The sequence below is a fragment of the Erythranthe guttata genome, chromosome 11, assembly GCF_056151865.1.
Source record: "Erythranthe guttata isolate IM_541 chromosome 11, IM_541, whole genome shotgun sequence".
Lineage (NCBI taxonomy): Eukaryota > Viridiplantae > Streptophyta > Magnoliopsida > Lamiales > Phrymaceae > Erythranthe > Erythranthe guttata.
The window spans coordinates 15,292,035-15,313,101 of record NC_142543.1 but is presented as its reverse complement, the minus strand read 5'-3'; the positions used below and the strand labels follow the sequence as shown (position 1 = coordinate 15,313,101).

The 21,067-nt window shown below is 38.2% G+C and overlaps 1 protein-coding gene across 1 annotated transcript; it reads right to left on the bottom strand.

Moving 5' to 3' along the window:
• Nucleotides 1-3,434: 3,434 nt before the first annotated feature.
• Nucleotides 3,435-5,793, bottom strand: LOC105953381 (benzyl alcohol O-benzoyltransferase). The gene is made up of 2 exons (XM_012977042.2): nt 5,207-5,793; nt 3,435-4,473 (listed from the first exon to the last, which is right to left on the bottom strand). Exons 1-2 carry the CDS (start codon nt 5,720-5,722, stop codon nt 3,598-3,600), a joined length of 1,392 nt encoding a protein of 463 aa, XP_012832496.1. The 5' UTR covers nt 5,723-5,793; the 3' UTR covers nt 3,435-3,597.
• Nucleotides 5,794-21,067: the final 15,274 nt, after the last annotated feature.

Here is a 21,067-nt window from a genome sequence, read left to right as displayed (position 1 = left end):
AAAAAAAAGTGAATCGTTATTACAAATAAGGAATTAGGTAAGTTGACAATACAAAAGGGATTCCCATTAGACTAAGTCACAGACATAAGATTCGCAAGTTTCTCAAAAGTAAATTTGCAAACCAATAAAAAGAGAGGCGAACCACTTACATTATACAACTCCATATCTTGAGAGGATGATAGGGACTCGTGGAAAGGGGGGAAAAGATTTATCATTGAGCGTTATTGTAATTACAAAAATTCCGCAAACATAGGGAATCATAGACGCCCATTGAGCTTCACTTTTAGTTTACACTCCCTTATCAGCAGGTGAAATTTTTAAAAATAATTAAAACTGAATATTTTGTGACCTGTAAAACATAAGCCTACTAGATTCTGAAAATAAAAGCATCAAAATATTGCCCATCTACAAAGCAAAATTACGACATCTAAAGATTGGGAAACTTTAGCCATGTACATGATCCATGATCAATCAATTTATACATGCTCTTGGTCCACGTCCGCAACCCTTGAGCGAATCCCGATTCCCATTTTTGGAGAAGACCTTATTTGCTGAGATGGAGACTGAAATAGGGTTCAACATACTTTGATCAAGAAATAAAATTACATCAACAAAAATATATAAATGGTAGCAATAAGAATCGTAAAAAAATATTTGAAGATTAAAACTAACAAATTGAAGCACTATGAAGAATTAATATCTGAGATTGTTTTGGCATAAATTGGAATACAATATACAGGGCAAATAAACTGAATTTGAAGTAAATAACTGATAATACCATAGGTTATTTCAGAGAAGAATGCATCTTTAATATATGTAAGATTGAAAACTTAACAAGCACAAGTTTTGGAAATGAAAAGAGAAAATTGTTTGGGAAGTTTAACAAATATATGTCTAGCTTTTTCATGCAAGCATTGGATTTTATTTTTTTTGATTTTTTTTTTAATTTTTTTTTTATTAATTAATTAAGATGTTTTTTTTATATAGATGACACGTCACGGCAAGGGGAAAGGGATTATGGGTGCTGTTTCGAGTTCGGAAAAAGTCCCGAAGATTAAATTTCGATATGGCGGGGGAGGCGGGGAAGCCGGGGCGGAAGCGGAGCGCATTTGTATGACTGCATCTCATCAACGTAGGAGAGTTATTGAGCGAGTTGCTGGCGCTGCTGATTTACCCGTCGTGGATGAGATACCCGATGTAGACCGGAGTTCGAGAGCTATGGCGGGTAGCATTGGATCTATGGGTGAGGATTCCCATATCCCCTACGAGGAACACGACGACGAGCAGGACCCTGTAGTGAGCGATTCTGATGATGTTCCCATCCCAGCTCCGCGCCCACGCAAGTTTCCGTACGAGTTCGATACTTTCAGTGGTGGAATTGTATTACATGGTCCGGCTCCAGGAGGACCGACTGATTGGAGGCTGATTCCTAACTTCAAGAGTCATATCGCCCACTACATTTGGGAAGGAGATGTAAATTTATACATATATATATATATATATATATATATATATATATATATATATATATATATATATATATATATATATATATATATATTTCTTTTTATATATTTTTTTCTTTTTTTATTAATATACATTTTTTAATTAAATAAGAAATTCTACAGGAGCGCCTGTCGGACAATGTGAGTTTAGGATTCACGTGCTAAGGGAGCTTAAGAAGGTTGATCTGAAGGATTACATGACTCCTCACGGGCACGATGAGTTAGAGCTATGCATCTGGCCTGGACTCACTCAAGCACTTCTACATTAATAATATCAAAATCACCTTCACTAGCCTACCAAAGTATAACAAATAATAATTAGTATATTAACAACACTATGAGTTAAAAAAAAAATAATAAAAAAAAAAAGTATAATAAGGAGACAGTACATTTTGCACCCCTGAACTATGGGGATTGTACCAAATACCCCCTTGGACTACCAAACGAGACAAAATGGTCCCTCCATTTTGGATCTGTTAGTGAATGATGATGTGGCACATTCACTTTCTCTTTTATAACTGCATTTTAATTGTTTCACATTTTTCGGACAATTTTACCCCTCAGTATATTAAAGGATTAAAACATGTATATTAAGTATAAATAAATCTTAAATTAAAAACTCAAATATTTATTATTTAACTTTGTAAATATTTTCGTTGTTTCTTATTAAAAGTTCAATTATATATATATTTTAAAAAAATCAAAATACAAAAGAATGATATTATTAAATGTAAATGAATTAGAAAAAGAAAAGGAAAAAAAATCTCTGGTAAAATAATTGGCAGAGATATTTGGTCTTCTCTGTTATCACAAAACAGAGCTTTCACACTCACTTTTTTACCTCACCTGAACCAAAATGGAACCCAATTCTCTCAATTATCACAGTACGCATCGTCATCTCCACCAAAAATATACACCCCTTATCTATTTCCACGTTTCACCCAAAATCCCCTTCAATGAATTATACAAAATTAAGCAATCGCTGCTCTGCGAAACCTTCTTCACTGTTAACACAACCACCACGCCACCATCACCCCCAACAGAACCAGCGGCGGCGGTGCTAGGTTGTAGCCGCAACTGCACTCCACCACTCTCATTCTCTCATAAAACAAGATCAAGAACATTGCCCCAACTAAACCCAAATCACGCCCTAAATTGAAGGAGGAAATCTTTATCAATTGAAGCCCAAAACAAAAAAATCGCAACCCATGTGAAACCCTAGCGCCGCCGTAGGATTCAACACCGCCAGGCGGCGAGAATGGAAAATAGAAGCTCGCGATGGAATATGAAGAGCCTTGTGATTTAACCGTAAAATTAGAGGAGGAGGAGAGAGAGAGAGAGAGAGAGAGAGAGAGAGAACTATGTTGATAATAATTGGCTACAAAAGATGAAGAAGAAGGATAGGAGAGAGAAATAATTGCACAGTTAAATGAGAAGCTTGTCCACGTCAACATTATGTTACACTCATAGGGGTAAATAAGTAATTAAACGTTTACATTAACGGTGTTAAGTTTCTAACATTTGACCAGAAAAAAGAGGGGTTGAATTGTCGCGTTTGATAATTTAGGGGGGTATTTAGTACAACCCCATAGTTTAGGGGGGTCACGATTTCCGTCCTCTAGGGCACGGAAATCCAAGTTTCCGTGCTGCAGAGGACAATTTTTTTTTAATCTCCCGTGTGGTGTAGCACGGGAACCTCAAATATTTTGAGTTCTCGTGCTACACAACACCATTGCTCCGTTAAAAAAAATCCAAAATTTCTTTGTTTTTTACCTCGTAGAAATCATCCAAATCGGCCATTATCTTATTTGTTGTCGATGGGCAGTTTGTTTATCAAACAAAACTGAATTCTCTTTTTTCGACTTTTTTGAGTTGAGAGAGTTTTGGGTTGTTTAGAAAGTTGGAAAAAAAATGAAATGAGACTACCGCTGCAAATAAGCCAATTTCAAATAAGTCAATTTCAGTAAAAGTCCTACTACAATGAGCATTTCAGTTAATATATGTAAGATTGAAAAACTTAACAAGCACAAGTCTCGAAATGAAAATACAAAATTATTTGGAAAGTTGAACAAATATATCGCCTCTAGCTTTTTCATGCAAGCATTGGATTATTATCATTGTTTTTTTCCACCAACATTTCAAGCTCCTTCGTGAACACTTCCATTGCGTTTTCGGGTAAATAAATGGAAACAACTATTCCATTCTCACCCTTGTCATTTTTGCATGGCACGTAAAGACTCAATAGCTCACGAACGAAACCAATGTTTCCTTTGGCCACGCCTCCATAAACGGCCTTTCCCCACCCGAAATCCACATCCTCGAAGCCCAAATGCCTTGCATCAGATACTGCATAACCCCCAACAAACGAAAAACGGGACAGACGTTTGATTATCATTGGATCCGCCATTGCCTCGAGTTTCGCCTTCCTCAAGAGCTCCACCGCATAGTGATACGGGTTTTTCGATAAGATTTCACTCGTGGTTGTGGCTGTGGGGTAAATGCAACAGTTGCCGTAGTACCCATCGGGGATTGGTGGATTGAACCGTCTTCGAGAATCCATGGCCCATAGGATTCCAACCTCTTCGTCAGGGTGCAGAGAGAGGGCGATTGTACGGCACCGCCAGAGGCATGCGGTCACGATTTCAAACGTGGTGGTACAATGGCGGAGGTGCGGCGGGAGATGGCTGCGGAGGGCTGAGATCTGGTTGGTACCGAACGAGAAGGAACGGTGCACCACTTTGTTGAGCGTGGTGAGGGTTTTTATGATGTCCGGTATGTCTTTGTGCTCGTGATGCGTGCATGACATGTTGAGGAGGTGTCTTTCCCAAACCGGGGGTGTCGAAGGGAATCCGGCGCCGCGGGCGAGCTCCCCGACGGCGGACACGAACTGGGCAATCCCTGCGCCATCGCTCATTGTGTGGTTGAAGCGGAGGGAGAAGATGAACCCGCCACATTTCAAGCGCGTGACCTGCACGTGATTAGGTTTTGAAGATTGAAAAATCTTTGCAATCCGAGAAAAGAATTCAAAAAGGATTGCCTCATATGTTCAAGTAATAAGATGGCAATATGAATGTATGATTTATCTCTTTGGCTATTACCAAATAATACCATTTTGTTCCAACCAAAACTTTTTTTTTACAAAAACAGATTAGGTCTAAAATACCTCTCAAATTTTAATACAATCCAATTTAGTACATTTAACCCTAATTCCACTAATTATTCAGTTTTGACTAACTCAATTTTGACTCCAATTTAACTGTCGCCGCGGATCAGCCAGTCGTTGGCCGATGGTCAACGCTGGTCTCAGACGACGTTGAATCTTTCTTTTCTTTTTTTTTTTCCAAATTTTTCTTTCTAGTTTTTTTCCGCCGCCTCTAACCACCGGTCAACACCTGTCCGTTCATTTATTTTTATTTTTTTTTCAAAACCTTTTTTTTGCCCCGGTAAAACAATAACAATATTGTGTTTAGCAATAATATAACTAATTACTGTTTAACACAGTAATAATGTTGTTACATTACTATCTAACACAGTAATATTAAACAACAAAATTACCTGGTTACATAATAAATTATTGTGTCATACAGTAATATTGTTGTTTTTTTTATTTTAGTGAACCACAACATAAACAACCACATATATATATATATATATATATATATATATATATATATATATATATATATATTCCAAATACATACTTGTATAAGCAGTAACGGAGCATTGATGATTCCACCGGAACCAGGGACGTCATAAAGCAGCTCTTCAAGGCACGGCACCGGCGGCTTAAGTTCGTCACCAAACTGCTCCAACGCCACATCAGCATCCGCCTCAATGAACATAACCCCCTCACCGGTGCACTCCACCGCCAGCTTCCTGGCGGCGTGTTCCCTTAGCCGCCCGGCAAACGGGTAGTAGGAAACCAACGCCTTAGCGATAGCTTTACGGATAACCTCAACGGGGTCCGCTTCGACGGAGGGATTTTTACGGTAGAATTGTATGATCGGAACTTGAAAACGGAGGCCTTCATAATTATCGAAATCGGATAGAGGTTTGAATTCATGTGGTGTGGGCTTTGCTGGAGGGATTAGCTCTGGGTTTTGCCTCGTTACTTTGAAAGTTAAAGCTCTAGTAAGTGTATAGATCGGTTGATATATGCGTTGAGAAAATCTAGCGGATAAAGTGCGTTTGTAGAACAATGTATATTTGGTAGCCATTGCGGAGGTTGTCTTGAATAAGTGTGATTCATCGATGACGAAATAAACGAATGGTATTTATAGAAGTTGTTGTAGTGATGGAATAGATGGCGATGGTCTATTCTATGTAATATTGGGTGAAGGACTTGCCATCTAGTTTTTAATGCAAACTGAAGTAATGCAATTCGACTTGTAATGCGAAAGTTGTTAGTAAAATAAAACACATAGTAAAAAATACCTAATTTTAGTATCAGTTCGACAGTAAATTAATCGAACGTAAAATTTAAATAGTAACAAAACAAAATTAAATCAACATTAAGGAGTGGTCGGGGTCAGAGGTTGAAGAAACATTTGGATGTGGGGTTTTGAGACTGGAGAAGATGGAGGAGAAAATTATTTTCGGTCTAAAATATCTATTTTCCATCTGCCGATTGAACTTTTAGCAGAATGCGAAAACATAAATTCTCTAATATGAAAAGAAATTAGACTTAAAAGGATATTCAACAAATTGACCATTAATACTATCGATATCTTATACGTCCAAGTTTACCCTCCAAAAAAGATAACCCAAGTCCTAGTTATATATTCCTTTCTTATCCACCATCTAAGATTAATTTAATTTAGTGCTCGTAGGGGTAGGGATGGCAACGGGTCGGTTCTGGACCGAGTTTGTCTAAACCCAAGACCCGACCCACGAAAAATATATAAACTCAAGACCCACCCCATTGCCATCCCTACCTAGGGGCAGCTTTCTTATCGACTTGGCCTAACAAAAATTAACTCAAGTATTAATACATGTCCCATACTATTTGGCTATTTCAGCATTTCTTCTTTCTTATAAAAAAAATAAAAATTAGCATTTCTTCTTATAAATAAATACTGGGAAATCAGTAAGATATCTTATTTGAAAATAGGGGTTTGTTTGATAGAACCCTTCAATATTTCTTTGAATAAAGAAAGGTCCAAACTATTTTGCACCATTTGAGAAAAAAATATTCCAAATTTCAGCCACTTACGCATCTTCATGACCCATCAGCCCACTATCCCATGACTGGGTCTTTCTCTCTCTTTTTGTTTTTTGATATTATTATTATTATTATTTAAAAAAAAATAATTTTTCTAATTTTTTTTTTTAAGTTTTTTTTTAATTTTTTTTTTTCGTTTTTAAACTTTTTTTCGCTATCAGGTATGTTAATCGACTATGAAGCATATTAAATCGACTATGATGAACTATAGTCGTTTAAGGAACCGACTACTAAAAATAACAAATCACAACTACAAAAATGCAAACTCAACTATATTTTACAAAAACAAACAATATACAAACATTATAATTGATTTATGCAATTGGAATCAATAAACAAAAATATAAAAAAAAATAAAAAAAAAATAGAGTCAATGAAGCATATTAATCGAGTATGATGTGAAACATAGTCGATTAAGAATTTGCTACTAAAAAAAACAAATCACAACTGCGAAAAAATGCAAAATCAACTATATATTACAAAAACAAAAAATATACATACATTATAAATGCTTTATACAATTTGAATCAATAAAAAAAAATCCAAAAAAAAATAAAAAAAAATTGGAGTCGATGAACCTTAATCGACTACCAGAGCATAGTCGATTAGCTTAATCGACTATGAAGATGTACATAGTCGATTAAGGTTTCAGCATGCGCGGAATTCTCTACACGCGCCGTCATCCTCTCAATCCACCAAAAAACCCTAAATCTGCCTCCCCATCGTCACCACACCGCCGCCACAACACCATCACCACCTTACTTTGATATTATGACGGTTTTTTTATTACAAATAAATAAATAAAATCACAACTCGCACCACCAACCAAATCAGAACCACCACCCATCAAAATCCGATTCCGGCGATAAATCGACAATTTAATTTACCTCTATTCGCCTCCGATGTAGCAATCGTGGTATTCGAACTCAGAATCGCTATCAAAATCATCATCATCTTTGTGTCTTTTGTTACGATTTGCAACGACGACGACGACGATGGCTTCAACGGAATTGGCATCGTCGTTCTGGCGGTGATGTTGGTGGTTGGTTATTCATCTTCCAATCCGATCAAGAGAGGATAATCTAAAGAATTGAGCGAGAAAAGTATAATAGAGAGGGAAAAAAAACAGAGAAGAGACTGGAGAAGAAGCGAAGGGAGAGAAGAGAAAATAAGATTAGGGTTTTGAAAGAGTATAGTAGACAATTAAGGGTAGTTTTGGAATTATGAAAATATCACTTGGGCGGAATATTAGCTAAGGGAGTTTTCTCTAATTATTTTTTAGGAGGGGGTGTTTCCTTAACTCATTTTCCTAGATAGGGGGGTTTTCTCTAATTTTCCCTTGAAGAAAATATGGCTAAATGACAAATAAGTCCATGATAAGAGCAGGTCAACCTTCTGGTCTCTGACGTTGATTTTTTTTTCTTAAGAAAAAATATTTTCATTAATATTACTATCTTGGTCTGTAATAGTACTGTCTCGAAAATAATAAAATTACTGATTAATTAATTTTATCGTCTTGCCCTGCTGCAATTTTGTTGCTTTTAACCATAGTATTACTATCTCCGACTATGACCATACTGTCTTCGACCATAATAGTATTGTCTTCGATCATAATATTACTATCTCATGCAATAATATTAGTATCTAGAACTGTAACATTACTAATATTTGTAATACTACTGTAAGAATATAATTAAGCATTTAATTTATATTGTTCTAATTAAAATAATTAAGATATATAATCATATTATTTAAAGGTGTATTTTCGGTAAAAATCCGCATTTTTTTAAATTAATTTCAAGAATTAAATGAAATCGAAATTGAAAATTACACGCTTTTTATATAGTTCCAATTTCAGTCCAAAAAGAATTGGAAAGTCAAAAATGGAGTTTCGAAAATCGAAATGAAAAAAATTGTTCCAATTTTTTTTTTTTGATGGAGGAAATTGGAAATTTTAGCGGTAACCTAGGACTTGGGTAGGGTTCGAATAACCCAAGCCATGAACCTGATTCAAGAACATGACCCGGATCTGAAACCAAACAATTGAAATGTCTAACTATTAGCGTATATATTATATATATTACGTATATTATTATTATTCTTATTTATTATAGTTACCTTGTATAATAGGTTACCTTGTGTAGTAGATTAGGGTTTCCTACATGTAACTATATATATGATTAATATACGTGAGAGATATTCATTCTCTCTTTTCTCCAAATCTATTTCTACTATATGGTATCAGACACTACGTCACCACCCCTTCTTCTCCATAGCCGTCGCCCCCCCTTCTTCTCCATAGCCGTCGCCCCCCCTTCTTCTCCATGGCCGGCGACACTTCTTCTCCCTCCAACGCCCCTCTCAATCCTTTTCACCTTGCTCATGCCATCTCTAATATCAAATCTCTTATCCCCGTTACTCTAGATCTGAAAAATCTCAATTATCAAAAGTGGAGCCACTTTTTCACAATTATCGTCGGTCGTTTCTGCCTCTCCGATCTTCTAAATGGAAAACCCCGACCGGATTCGATTTCCGCCGATGAATGGCAGCGTGCCGACTATCTCCTCCAATCTTGGATCTACGGCACCATCTCCGATGATTTGTCCAGCATGGTTCTCTCAAAAACCTCCACCGTCAGTGATCTATGGACCGCCATCTCTTCTCTCTTCACCGATAACAAAGATTATCGAGCCATTCAACTTGAAGAAAAATTCAAGTCCCTCAAGAAAGGCACTCTCTCCATTCACGATTATTGCCAAATAATCAAAACCACGGCGGACAACTTGGCCGATGTCGGAAATCCAATCTCCGACAAACAACTCGTCCTACAAACCCTACACGGCCTTCCAAAAAAATTACGGGGCCGTCGCCAACCTCATCTCCTTTCAGAATCCCCTTCCCACCTTTCTACAAACTCGATCGCTTCTTCAGATGGAAGAAACAAGAATTGCTGAACCGGAGCAGACCGCTGTTGTTTCTACGCCTCCAACGCGAACTGTCCATCCAACAGGTGCAACGATTCCTGCAACAGTTCCCGCGGAGGTAGTTCTTCGCGCTATCAACGCGGGGGTGGCCGATCCAACCGTCGCGGAGGTCGCAGCACTAACCGTCACCCCATGCAGCACTACGGCTACCATAGTGCTCATGGCGCATCTCAACTCTGGCGCGTACCTCACCGACAACCGTCAATTCTGGGATCCGCTCCAAATACATCGGGCCACCCATCCACTCCAGCGGCTCAAGCCTACTTTACTGGACCACATGAACCCGGGATAATTACAGTTTTGGTCCCCCAAGTTTGTACGTTTTTTTATTTTTGGTCCCCCATTTACCGCAGTCAACAAAATACACATTAATGTTGTCACGTTTTAACACATTTAGTCCCTCCGTTTGTTTGACCATTAAGTAGTAACGGTCAACGGCTGAATTTGGGGTTTTTCTTTGAGAAAATTGCAATAAGACCCCTGTATTCTTTCAAAATATTATGAAAACCTCTAAAATTTTAGAGTTAATTGCATACACCCCCCTGTAAAAAGTCTAATTGCCGAAAAAGTCCTTGTATTAAAAAAATTATCATATACCCCCATGTGATGGACTTTATTTAGCCTACCGCCCCCTTATCCATATGAAACCCGTTGACTGTAGTGAAACGACTAAAATGCCCCTAAAAAAGATAAAGCAAAAAAACACCCCACCCAAAAAAAATACCAAAAACCAATTTCTTATGTTTAAATTTTTGAATGTTTATTTATTTTATATCCTTTAATAAATTTTAATTTTTAGTCCTTTTAGTTGGAATTTTATGAAATAAATATGTATTAAATATAAATAAATCAAGATTTCATATTAATTATTTCACGTTATAAAACTTTATTTTGTATTTTTTTGAACAGTTCTATAAGTAATTTAATTGTACCGAATTTTATAATATAGTTACTTTTAGTTTTATAAACATTATATATTTCTTTATTTTGTAATACACATTAATGTTGTCACGTTTTAACACATTTAGTCCCTCCGTTTGTTTGACCATTAAGTAGTAACGGTCAACGGCTGAATTTGGGGTTTTTCTTTGAGAAAATTGCAATAAGACCCCTGTATTCTTTCAAAATATTATAAAAACCTCTAAAATTTTATCCAACCATAATTTAACCCCAATTTCATCAATTAACCAATTTTAACCAATGACCCCAATTTTTCAAAATTGGATAACCCGACGTTGACTTTATTTTTAACTCGGTTGACTCTTTTTTCGATTGATCTTTTTTTCCCACTGTTGACCGATGTTGAATGTCGGGTTAACAGCGTTGACATTTTTCTCTTGATTTTTATTTTATTTTTATTTAAATTGTTGAGTAATGGGAAAATATAATTTTAAAAAAATTCAAAACTGATAATCGGCAAGAAAAAAATATCATAAAAAAAGTCCAAATAAAGAAAAAAAGAAAAAGTCAACGCATCTCAATAACGGAAATTTATTAAGACAAAAACAAAAAAAAATAAAAATTAACCGCCGTTGCTAGCCCCAAAAATCGTTGTACTAGAGTGGTTATCTCATTCCAAATTATTCCGCACCTGTCTAATTCATCTTCTTCATATTTTTTTTGGGAAGAAATTTGGGATGCACAGGCGGTTCCACGAAGAAAATTTTGAGGGGAACAAATTATGAATTTTAGATTTTTTTTAAATTGTGCCCTAGAGTTTTAGATAAAAACTTTATTAGCAGTTTGAAATTTTAATATTATGATACTAGATATTAATATAGTATTATTATTGTGTTCTACGGTAATTATGTTGATTAGAAAAAAAAAAGTCACAAGAAAAGGTTCATAAAAAATAAAATAAAATAAAAAAAGTCAACATTGTTAACTTAGAATACAATGGCGGTGAACGGCGTCAAAATCAATATTAAATAAAAAAAGTCAATGCCGAAAAAAAAAAGAAAAACAACTATTAAAAAAAAACGTCGGTCAATGGTCAGCGGAAATGCTGGTAAAAATCGGGGTCGTTTGTCAAAATTGATTAAATGATGAAATTGGGGTTAAATTAGGGTTGAATAAAATTTTAGGGATTTTTAGAATATTTTAAAAGAATGCAGGGGTCTGAGTGCAATTTTTATTTATGAAAAATCCCAAATTCAGCCATAATTCAATAGTTGACCGTTACTTCTTGACGGTCAAACAGACGGAGGGACCAAATGTGTTAAAATGTGACAACATTAGTGTGTATTTTGTTGACGACGGTAAATGGGGGACCAAAAGTGAAAAACGTGCAAACTTGGGGGACCAAAACTGTAATTATCCCCATGAACCCTACACCGGCCACTCGGCTCCTACTCAAGTTCATCCGCACCAGCAACCATGCCACAGCTCTAACAGTTCCATCAACAGTTGCAACAGTTCCTGCAACAGTGCCAACGAGGTGGATCTCGCAAACCGTTTGAATACGGTGACACTTCAGCAGCCTACCGAGTCACAGTGGTTCATGGACAGCGGGGCGACCTCTCATATGGCACCACACTCAGGTAATTTCAATTTTGTTTTTAATCCTGGCAGTAATTTTCCCAAACATGTCGTCATCGGTAATGATTCCACCCACCTTATAACCCACATAGGCCACACAATTCTTCCGACCACTCCTTCCCGCCTCACAAATGTCTATGTCACACCCAATATCGTCAAACACCTTATCTCTGTTCGAAAGTTCACCCGCGATAACTCATGTTCGGTTGAATTTGACCCGTTTGGTTTTTCTGTGAAGGATCTTCGGAGTCGAGTCGAGATTTTCAGGTGCAATAGCTCCGGTGACCTATATCCATTTGGCGTCCCTCCTCCCACCTCACCTCCCGCTGCTTTCCTCACTGTCGCAACACCTTTGTCTCGCACTCTTTGGCATCGGCGTCTAGGCCATCCCGGCAAACACATCATGTCCCGTTTATTTTCTAGCACTTTTTTTCCCATAATAAAGACCATAGGGAGTCTCTTTGTAATGCCTGTCAATTAGGCAAACATTTTCGTCTACCATTTTTTTCTCAAAAATCTACTACTGTTGCTCCATTTCAAATTATTCATGCTGATTTATGGACTTCTCCTGTTTATAGTCTTTCGGGTTTCAAATATTATCTTGTGTTAGTTGATGATTTTACCCATTATTTATGGACTTTTCCTCTTCGAAATAAATCTGACGTTTTTACAACGTTTGTCAATTTTCATACACTTCTCAAAACTCAATTCCAACATCCCCTGAAAGCCTTACAAAGTGATAATGGTCGTGAATTAAAAAATGTGGATTTTCAAAACTACTTCACTAAACACGGCATCCTAAATTGTTTTTCGTGTCCCCACACCTCCCCTCAAAACGGGCACGCAGAACGAATGATCCGCACTATAACTAACATGATTCGATCCCTCATCTTTCAAGCTCATCTTCCTCATACTTATTGGGTCGAAGCCCTTCATATGGCCACACACCTACTCAATATCTTACCTACCAAAACCACACAAAACCGGACTCCTCACGAAGCTCTTTACCTCATCAAACCTACATACTCTCATATTCGAGTATTCGGCTGTCTCTGCTATCCCAACCTCACCGCCACCACACCACATAAACTCGTCCCCCGTTCTACTCCTTGTGCCTATCTCGGTCACCCTTCCTCTCACAAAGGCTATCGTTGCCTTGATAGATCCACTGTCCGAATCATAATTTCTCGTCATGTTACCTTCGATGAAACTCACTTTCCTTTTGCTGAGTCAACTCCCCCCAAAAACACACTTCATACCTCTGCCTTGGACGAAAACACACCCTCCATGTTCCTCCTCCCTCAGACTTCGTCTAAATGTTACAACAGTTCCTCCAACTGTTCCAACAGTGAACCACCATGTTCCAACAGTTCGTCCAACAGTCCTATAACACAACCAACACTTGTTTCACCTGCAGCACCACCTCTCGACCACGACCAGCTCACAACCCCTTCTCCTACTTCCACATCTCCTTCTCCTACTCCCACACCTCCCCCACCTCCCCTGCTCACCCTATGGTGACTTGCAGTAAAGTGGGCATCCACAAACCCAAAGTCCCTTTCTCTCTCGTTGCGTCCTCTACCTCTTCCATTCCCACCAACTATCGCCAAGCTCTTCTTGACCAAAATTGGCGAAACGCCATGATTGAGGAATATACTGCTTTAATTAAAAGCAATACTTGGAATGTAGTGCCCCGCCCCCCGTTCACTAATGTTATTTCTGGTAAGTGGATATACAAACAGAAACTCAAGTCTGATAGCTCCCTTGAGCGATACAAAGCACGGTGGGTTGTTTGTGGGTTTCACCAGCAGACTGGCATCGATTTTGACGAGACTTTTAGCCCAGTTGTCGAACCAGCCACTGTTCGAACAGTTCTCAGTATTGCTCTCTCGCGATCATGGCCAATCCACCAGCTTGATGTGAAAAATGCCTTCTTACATGGCAATCTCTCTGAAACTGTCTACTGTGAGCAACCTCCCGGATTCGTCGATCCATCTCGCCCCACTCACGTGTGTCGTCTCAACAAAGCACTCTACGGTCTCAAGCAGGCACCACGTACTTGGAACAAGCTTTTTGCATCTCACATTACTACCATGGGGTTCAGAGAATGCAAGTCCTACACTTCACTCTTTGTGTACTGTCGCAACAGTTCACGCGACTATCGCAACAGTTCACGCGACTGTCGCAACAGTTCATGCGCCTATCTTCTGCTGTATGTCGATGACATTGTACTTACGGCCTCCACACCTGAATTGCTCCACTCTATCATCGCTGCCCTTCATCAAGAGTTCGCAATGAAGGATCTTGGCGATCTTCACTATTTTCTCGGCATCTCAGTTACCCGCTCGTTGAATGGGCTATTTCTCTCTCAACGCAAGTATGCCGACGAGATACTAGAGCGTGCACACATGGCTTCCTGCAACCCTTGTCTTACGCCGGCTGACACAAAGAGCAAGTTGTCTTCGACCACTGGACCCCCCGTTGCTGACCCTACTCTTTATCGCAGCCTTGCCGGTGCACTGCAATACCTCACGTTTACTCGTCCAGACATCTGCTATGCTGTGCAACAAATATGTCTATTCATGCATGATCCGAGGGAACCTCATATGGCTGCTCTCAAGCGTATCCTTCGCTATATTCGTGGCACTCTCGATCACGGCCTTCAGCTCTCCCCCAATCCGGACCTCTCCCTTATCGCTTACTCCGACGCCGATTGGGGTGGCTGCCCTGACACTCATCGTTCGACATCGGGCTATTGTATTTTCCTCGGCAACAACCTCATCTCTTGGTCCTCCAAACGACAGGTCACTACTTCTCGATCGAGTGCGGAGGCCGAATATTGAGTTGTCGCAAATGTCGTCGCCGAAACGACTTGGTTACGCAACCTACTTTCTGAGTTGCTCTACCCACTTTCGAAAGCCACTATTGTCTACTTTGACAACGTCAGTGCCGTCTACCTATCCAGCAATCCTATTCAACACTCTCGTACTAAACATGTGGAGATCGATATCCACTTTGTCAGAGACAAAGTTGCTTTGGGACACGTTCGAGTTCTTCACGTCCCATCCGCCTACCAGTTTGCCGATATCTTCACGAAAGGACTCCCTACTCAACTGTTCCAACAGTTTGTCTCCAGACTCCACGTCCTCTCCTTTCCCGTTTCGACTGCGGGGGTGTATTAGCGTATATATTATATATATATATATTACGTATATTATTATTATTCTTATTTATTATAGTTACCTTGTATACTAGGTTACCTTGTGTAATAGGTTAGGGTTTCCTATATGTAACTATATATATGATTAATATACGTGAGAGATATTCATTCTCTCTTTTCTCCAAATCTATTTCTCCTATACTAACTAAACTGGTGAACCTACCAGAACCGATCACTCATCGATACAACAAGATCACCTGAGATGAGGAAGTATGGAGTTTTAAAATTAGGCGCCAAAACCTCAGTGTATCTTCTCACCGCCACCGGCGTCGCAGCCCTCGCATACGATTCTTTCAACTCCAATACCACCACCGCTCTCGATTTCCCCTCCACCTTCTTAAACGGCATCGTCCGCTCCTCTCGCGCCATCTTCTCTGTAAGTATCGATACGATTACCACACTTTTTTTCTTCTTCATATTTCTCTTGTTTATTATTAACAAGCATTTTTGTTTTTTTTTAATTGGGTATGTTTTCAATTTTGGAGATTACTTCTTGCGTGGTCGATTACAAGTATTCACTTCACGGTGTATCCCCAAGTTCCGACGAGTATGAAGGCGCACTATCCGAGGTTTGGCAGTTAAGGTTTTGTTTTTATCTTCCTAGTTGTATTTTTATTTTCTGTTTTTTTTTTTTTTTGGCCTAATTTTGTATGATTAGTGTGCAAGTTTTGTGAATAATTTTGTATGGTTTATTTGTGAATGACAATCTGTAAATGTAGGTACTGGTCGCAGGAATAATATATCATAGCATTTGTTTTCCGTAAAACGTTTGAATGTCATATCTCCACTAGTTATCTATCCTCCGTGTATTGTTATTGATTTAGATGACCGAAATGCCGACTGAATAAATTGTATAGCTAGTTGAAACACACTCAACATTTGAAGCAGTTTTAAGCGCTCTTTCTTCTTTTTTTCCTTTTGTTTTGTGGTGGTGGTGATGGTGGGGTAAGGTGATGCAATTTAGAGGTTTACGGAGCAGCTTCGACTGCTAAGAGTTTTAGAGGGTAAAAATGTAATTTATGTAGATTTTACAGATATTTCCTTCTTTGTATAGTAGGTTATCATTTTTTTTTTATTTATTGTAGAACTCTCAACACTGTCCAATCTTTTCTCTTCTTGCATTTACTTGCTCTTACTTTTCACCGTCATGAACAACATGTTGTCTATAACCAGATAGCTGGTAAAATTGATAATTTCGATCGAATAGGTACAATTTATATATGTATTGGTTATTTGATTCTTGTAATTCTAGTGTGTAGATCATAATACATTAGTGACAATATTTAGATCCTTTAATAGATTTAATTTCTCACACTAAAATCATATTAATAAAATACCCAAACATGTTGCTCGTTGTCAAAATAAGTTTCTTGCAGGCCATTTTTTTCAGTGATTGGTAAACGATCTTTCATCAATAATGTTATCTTGTGTTTTCCAATTCTTGGTTTTATGCTCTTGCTGTGTGAAGGTTATAGTCAATTTGATGTTTTGTGGTTTTTAAGATTCATTAACGGTCAACAGACAGGATCCTAAAATTATGCGATGCCAACAAAGGTTTCTATGTCAAAGCAGGCCATTTTGTTGCGGCCAAGGTTGTAAAAATTGGTAATCGGGTCCGAGTCGGTCAGGCACCGACTCACGATTAATCGGTGCGGCGGTGATTAATCGGTGATAAATCGGAAATAAATCGGTTTTTAAAATTTAATATAATATATTTCTAAAAACTATTTATAAATACTCCAAACATATATAAAAAAATATTTAAACATAGTTATATCTCCATCATGTATATATCCTAATAACATAATAAAAGATTAATAATCATAAGATCATAATACATAAATATCCTTATAAATATAATTTTTTTTTTTTTTTAATTTACATTTATTCTTGAACATTCGTGGCATACATCATTAGTTCTTTAACAATAACAATTAACATAAACAAAATAAGGCATAAACTCCTATTTTTTTTTATTAAAATCCAACTTTTATTTTGAATTATAAAAAAAAAAAAAAAAAAAAAAAACGATTTTAACCGATTTTAACCGATTTTTGACCGATTTTTGACCGATTTTTGCCACCGAGTTTGACCCGCCTTAAAGGTTTGACCGCCTCAGACCGCCTAAAACCGCCTCACAGGCAAAAACCCGATTTTTCAAACCTTTACACCAAAATCGTAAAGGTTTTGGACCGCCTCCGCCTCGAAGACCGATTAATCGGCCGCCTCGGCCGATTTTTAGAACACTGGTTGCGGCCATGCGCCAAGTTCCGAAGGAATACTCGTCCACTCTTTCATCGCTACAGGATCAGGCTGTTGCTGTTTTCTAGGCCTCCAATGCGAACTGTCCATCCAACAGTGGCAACAGTTCCCGCGGAGGTGGTTCTTCGCACTATCAGCGCGGGGGTGGCCGATTCAATCATCGCGGAGGTCGCAGCACTAACCGTCACCCCATGCAGCACTACGGCTAATGTTACCCCCTTAGTCGGTGACATCGGCTATGACTCGAGTGTGGCCGAGTCATGGCCAAGAAATGATGCCAAGCAAGAATTGGCACAAGACAGCCACACAATCGGCCAATGAGTGGTCGAGTGTTGGGCAAGAATTTGGGGTGTTTGTCCGAGAAAACAAGGAACGACTTTATCCAAGTGGGAACGGTGATCGAAAGTACTTACGGCTGGCACGGGCGTTGCTCGGCAGCGAATGCGGACAAGCGTGGGCAGTAACCGGCATGTGGCCGAGAACTTGGGCAAACGAACGTTCGAAGGAAATCGACCACGACTTGACAAGTGTGGGCAAGTTGGCACGACCGGTTGGCAAGTCAAAGAAGGCAGCCCGATGTGCGGGCATTCTAATGACCGTGTGGGCAAAGAACTGGCAAGTAATTGGCAAGGCAAGCAAAATGTGCGGAAAAGGCAAGGCAGATGCCTAGCAACCGGCCGGGCTGTTTTGAGCCGTTTGGTGCGCACGCGCGCACCCAATCAAGATGGGCCTCGAAAACCAGCCATGTGAGCGGTCTTGAGGGAAGTTGCAGAGCGGTTGAGGCCTGGAAAGCATGAAAAACTGCCCCTTATTACTTGTAATAGTTAGCCAAGTGTCAAGCAAGTATGCCGCAAAGTGTCCCTAGGTAGTTTTATGTGAAAATTACCTTCTTCCTTGTATTTATATGGCTATGAGTGCACAAACCCGACCCATCTAGCATTAGAGAGTTCGGATTGCAATTGTGGGCATTCTGAGTGAGGATTTTGTGTGTGCACCTTAGTCTCCTTTGTATTCTTTGTGAGAAATTAATATAAAGGTTGGGCTTTGCCCGTAAACGTGCTTGTGTGTTGTTTTCCGCTGCATACTCTTGTGTTTGTTTATGTTGACTTAAAAGACTCGTGTTTGTGCGTTTTGTTCGAAGAGAATCGAGAGGAAGGCTGACTGATTTGGTGGGCAAATCAGGCCGCACGGGCGAAAATTTCTTAATCAAAGAAACCCCTGTGACAGTTGGTATCAGAGCCTGGTTCAAGGGTTCTGAATGTGTTAATGTTCGGAATGGCTGAAGATTCTAGATCTTCGACAAATCCAAATCCTACTCATGTGATGATACTAGAAATGGAATCAAGGATGCAACGTCTTGAAGCCTTGGTTGGACCGCCCCTAGATCCAACGGATCCACCAATCTTGCAACGACTTGCTGATGGGAAGCAAGAACTCGATCGTTTGTCAAGATCGTTGGATGATCTGCCCCAATTTGTGGAGGGCAGATTCAGGTCCGTTGCCGAGGAGATGGGACTCCTCGCCGACAGTAATTGTACTGTCGTTGACAGTACAATTACTGTAAACACAATATTACTGTCAACCACATCAATATTATTTTTTTTTTTGGCTTTTTTTTTATTTTGCTTGATTTGTTGACGTGTCAACGTAATAATATTACTGTCGTTGACGGTAAATTACTGTAAACACAATAATATTACTGTCAACCACATCAATATTTTTTTGTTTTGGTTTTTATTTTGTTTGGTTTATTGACCGATTAACGTAATAATATTACTGTCTACTATAGTAATATTATTGTAAACACAATAATGTTACTGTGATTGACGGTAATATTACTGTCGTTCCAATAATATTATTGGTCAATCTCATCAACATTAATTATTTTGATTTTCTATTATGTTTATTTTTGTTGAACGGTCGACATATTAATATTACTCTATTACACAATAATAGTGATTTTTGTTGTGTTGATATTATTGCGCTAGAGAGTAATATATCATATTATAGTGTTAAACAGTAATATAGTTAATAATACTGTGTTAAACAGTAATATAGTTATCAACCCTTATTAGCATAGTTGGTACATAGCCTTTGCAATAGGGTAAAAGGCCTTCGAGTCCCCCCCAAATGACTTGAATTTAATCAAAAAACAAGTAGTAGTGTAGTTAATATAACTGTCTACCACAACAATATTACTGTTTAAACGGGCAAAAAAAAAAGGTCAACGCCGCCAATCAGTGGCGGGAAAAAATAATAATATTAATAAAAAATTCAACGCCGGAACCGACAATGACGGGCGAAATTGTAGTCAAAATTGGATTATGGGTCAAAATTGAATTATTGATGAAAGTTGATGTCAAATTAAGGTTAAATTGATTTAAATGATGAAATTGGAGCCTATTAAAATATGACATTGTTTGAATTTTTTTTAAAGAATTTTTTGTCTGCACCCCTTTATGAATAAGTAGTACATGATGTCCATTAAAACCTTGTATGGTTGCCAATCCATGATTAGTCAAGATAAGATTATCTACTCTTGTGCAATCCAATCAAACATCTAACAATTACCCAGGGCTGATCTGCATAACCAAACGAGGACTAAACAAAACAAATTGTAAATTTACAATCAACACGAAAGTCGGTAACCTTTTTATGTATTTTTATTGTTATTTTCTCATCTTGGAAGAAGTTAAAAAGATGATTCTCTTTCGAAATAGGAAGGAGGTAGTTGCACTACCAATGAAAACACCGAGTAACGCATATAGCACCGGTTTATTTGATATTACACCAAGTAAATGAAATACACCGAGTAAATGGTTATCATTATTCGCACACAAAAACACACACACACACCCCTATTTTAGTATACGTAAACGCTAAATATTGCAATCATTTGCTTAACATAATTTCCGGGCGATACGTAATCAAAAATCCCTAGGGCAAAATCCGTATTTCCCTTGCGTCATCCCTTAGAGAGTCGATGCTAATTTGTTTTCTTTCGCTACAAAAGGCTGCAAATATGAAGAAATTAGTTCGATAACAATAATAATAACAAATTGTTTGATAAACTTTATAGTGTTGATTTCATGCTAAATAAATTGCGCCGTATTTAAACAAACAGTGCACGCATACACGTATCTGTATCCGTTCTGGTTTTAGTAGTGCAAATGTAGTGGATAATATAAATTAACAACATTATTGTGCTAATTGCGTGTTAAATAAATTGCGCCGCGTTAAATAAATTGCCCGCGTTCGAACTAACCTCGCGCACAAATATTTATGTCCATTCCAGTTTGAGTTGTGCAAATGTAGTGGATATCAATTTATCATAAAT

Excerpts from the sequence above, each read along its gene's own strand:
- LOC105953381 (XM_012977042.2), bottom strand. The coding sequence starts at position 5,722 with ATGGCTACCAAATATACATTGTTCTACAAACGCACTTTATCCGCTAGA. Across the intron at positions 4,474-5,206 it reads CTCCGTTACTGCTTATACAA|GTCACGCGCTTGAAATGTGG; the intron begins GTATGTATTTGG and ends AATCACGTGCAG.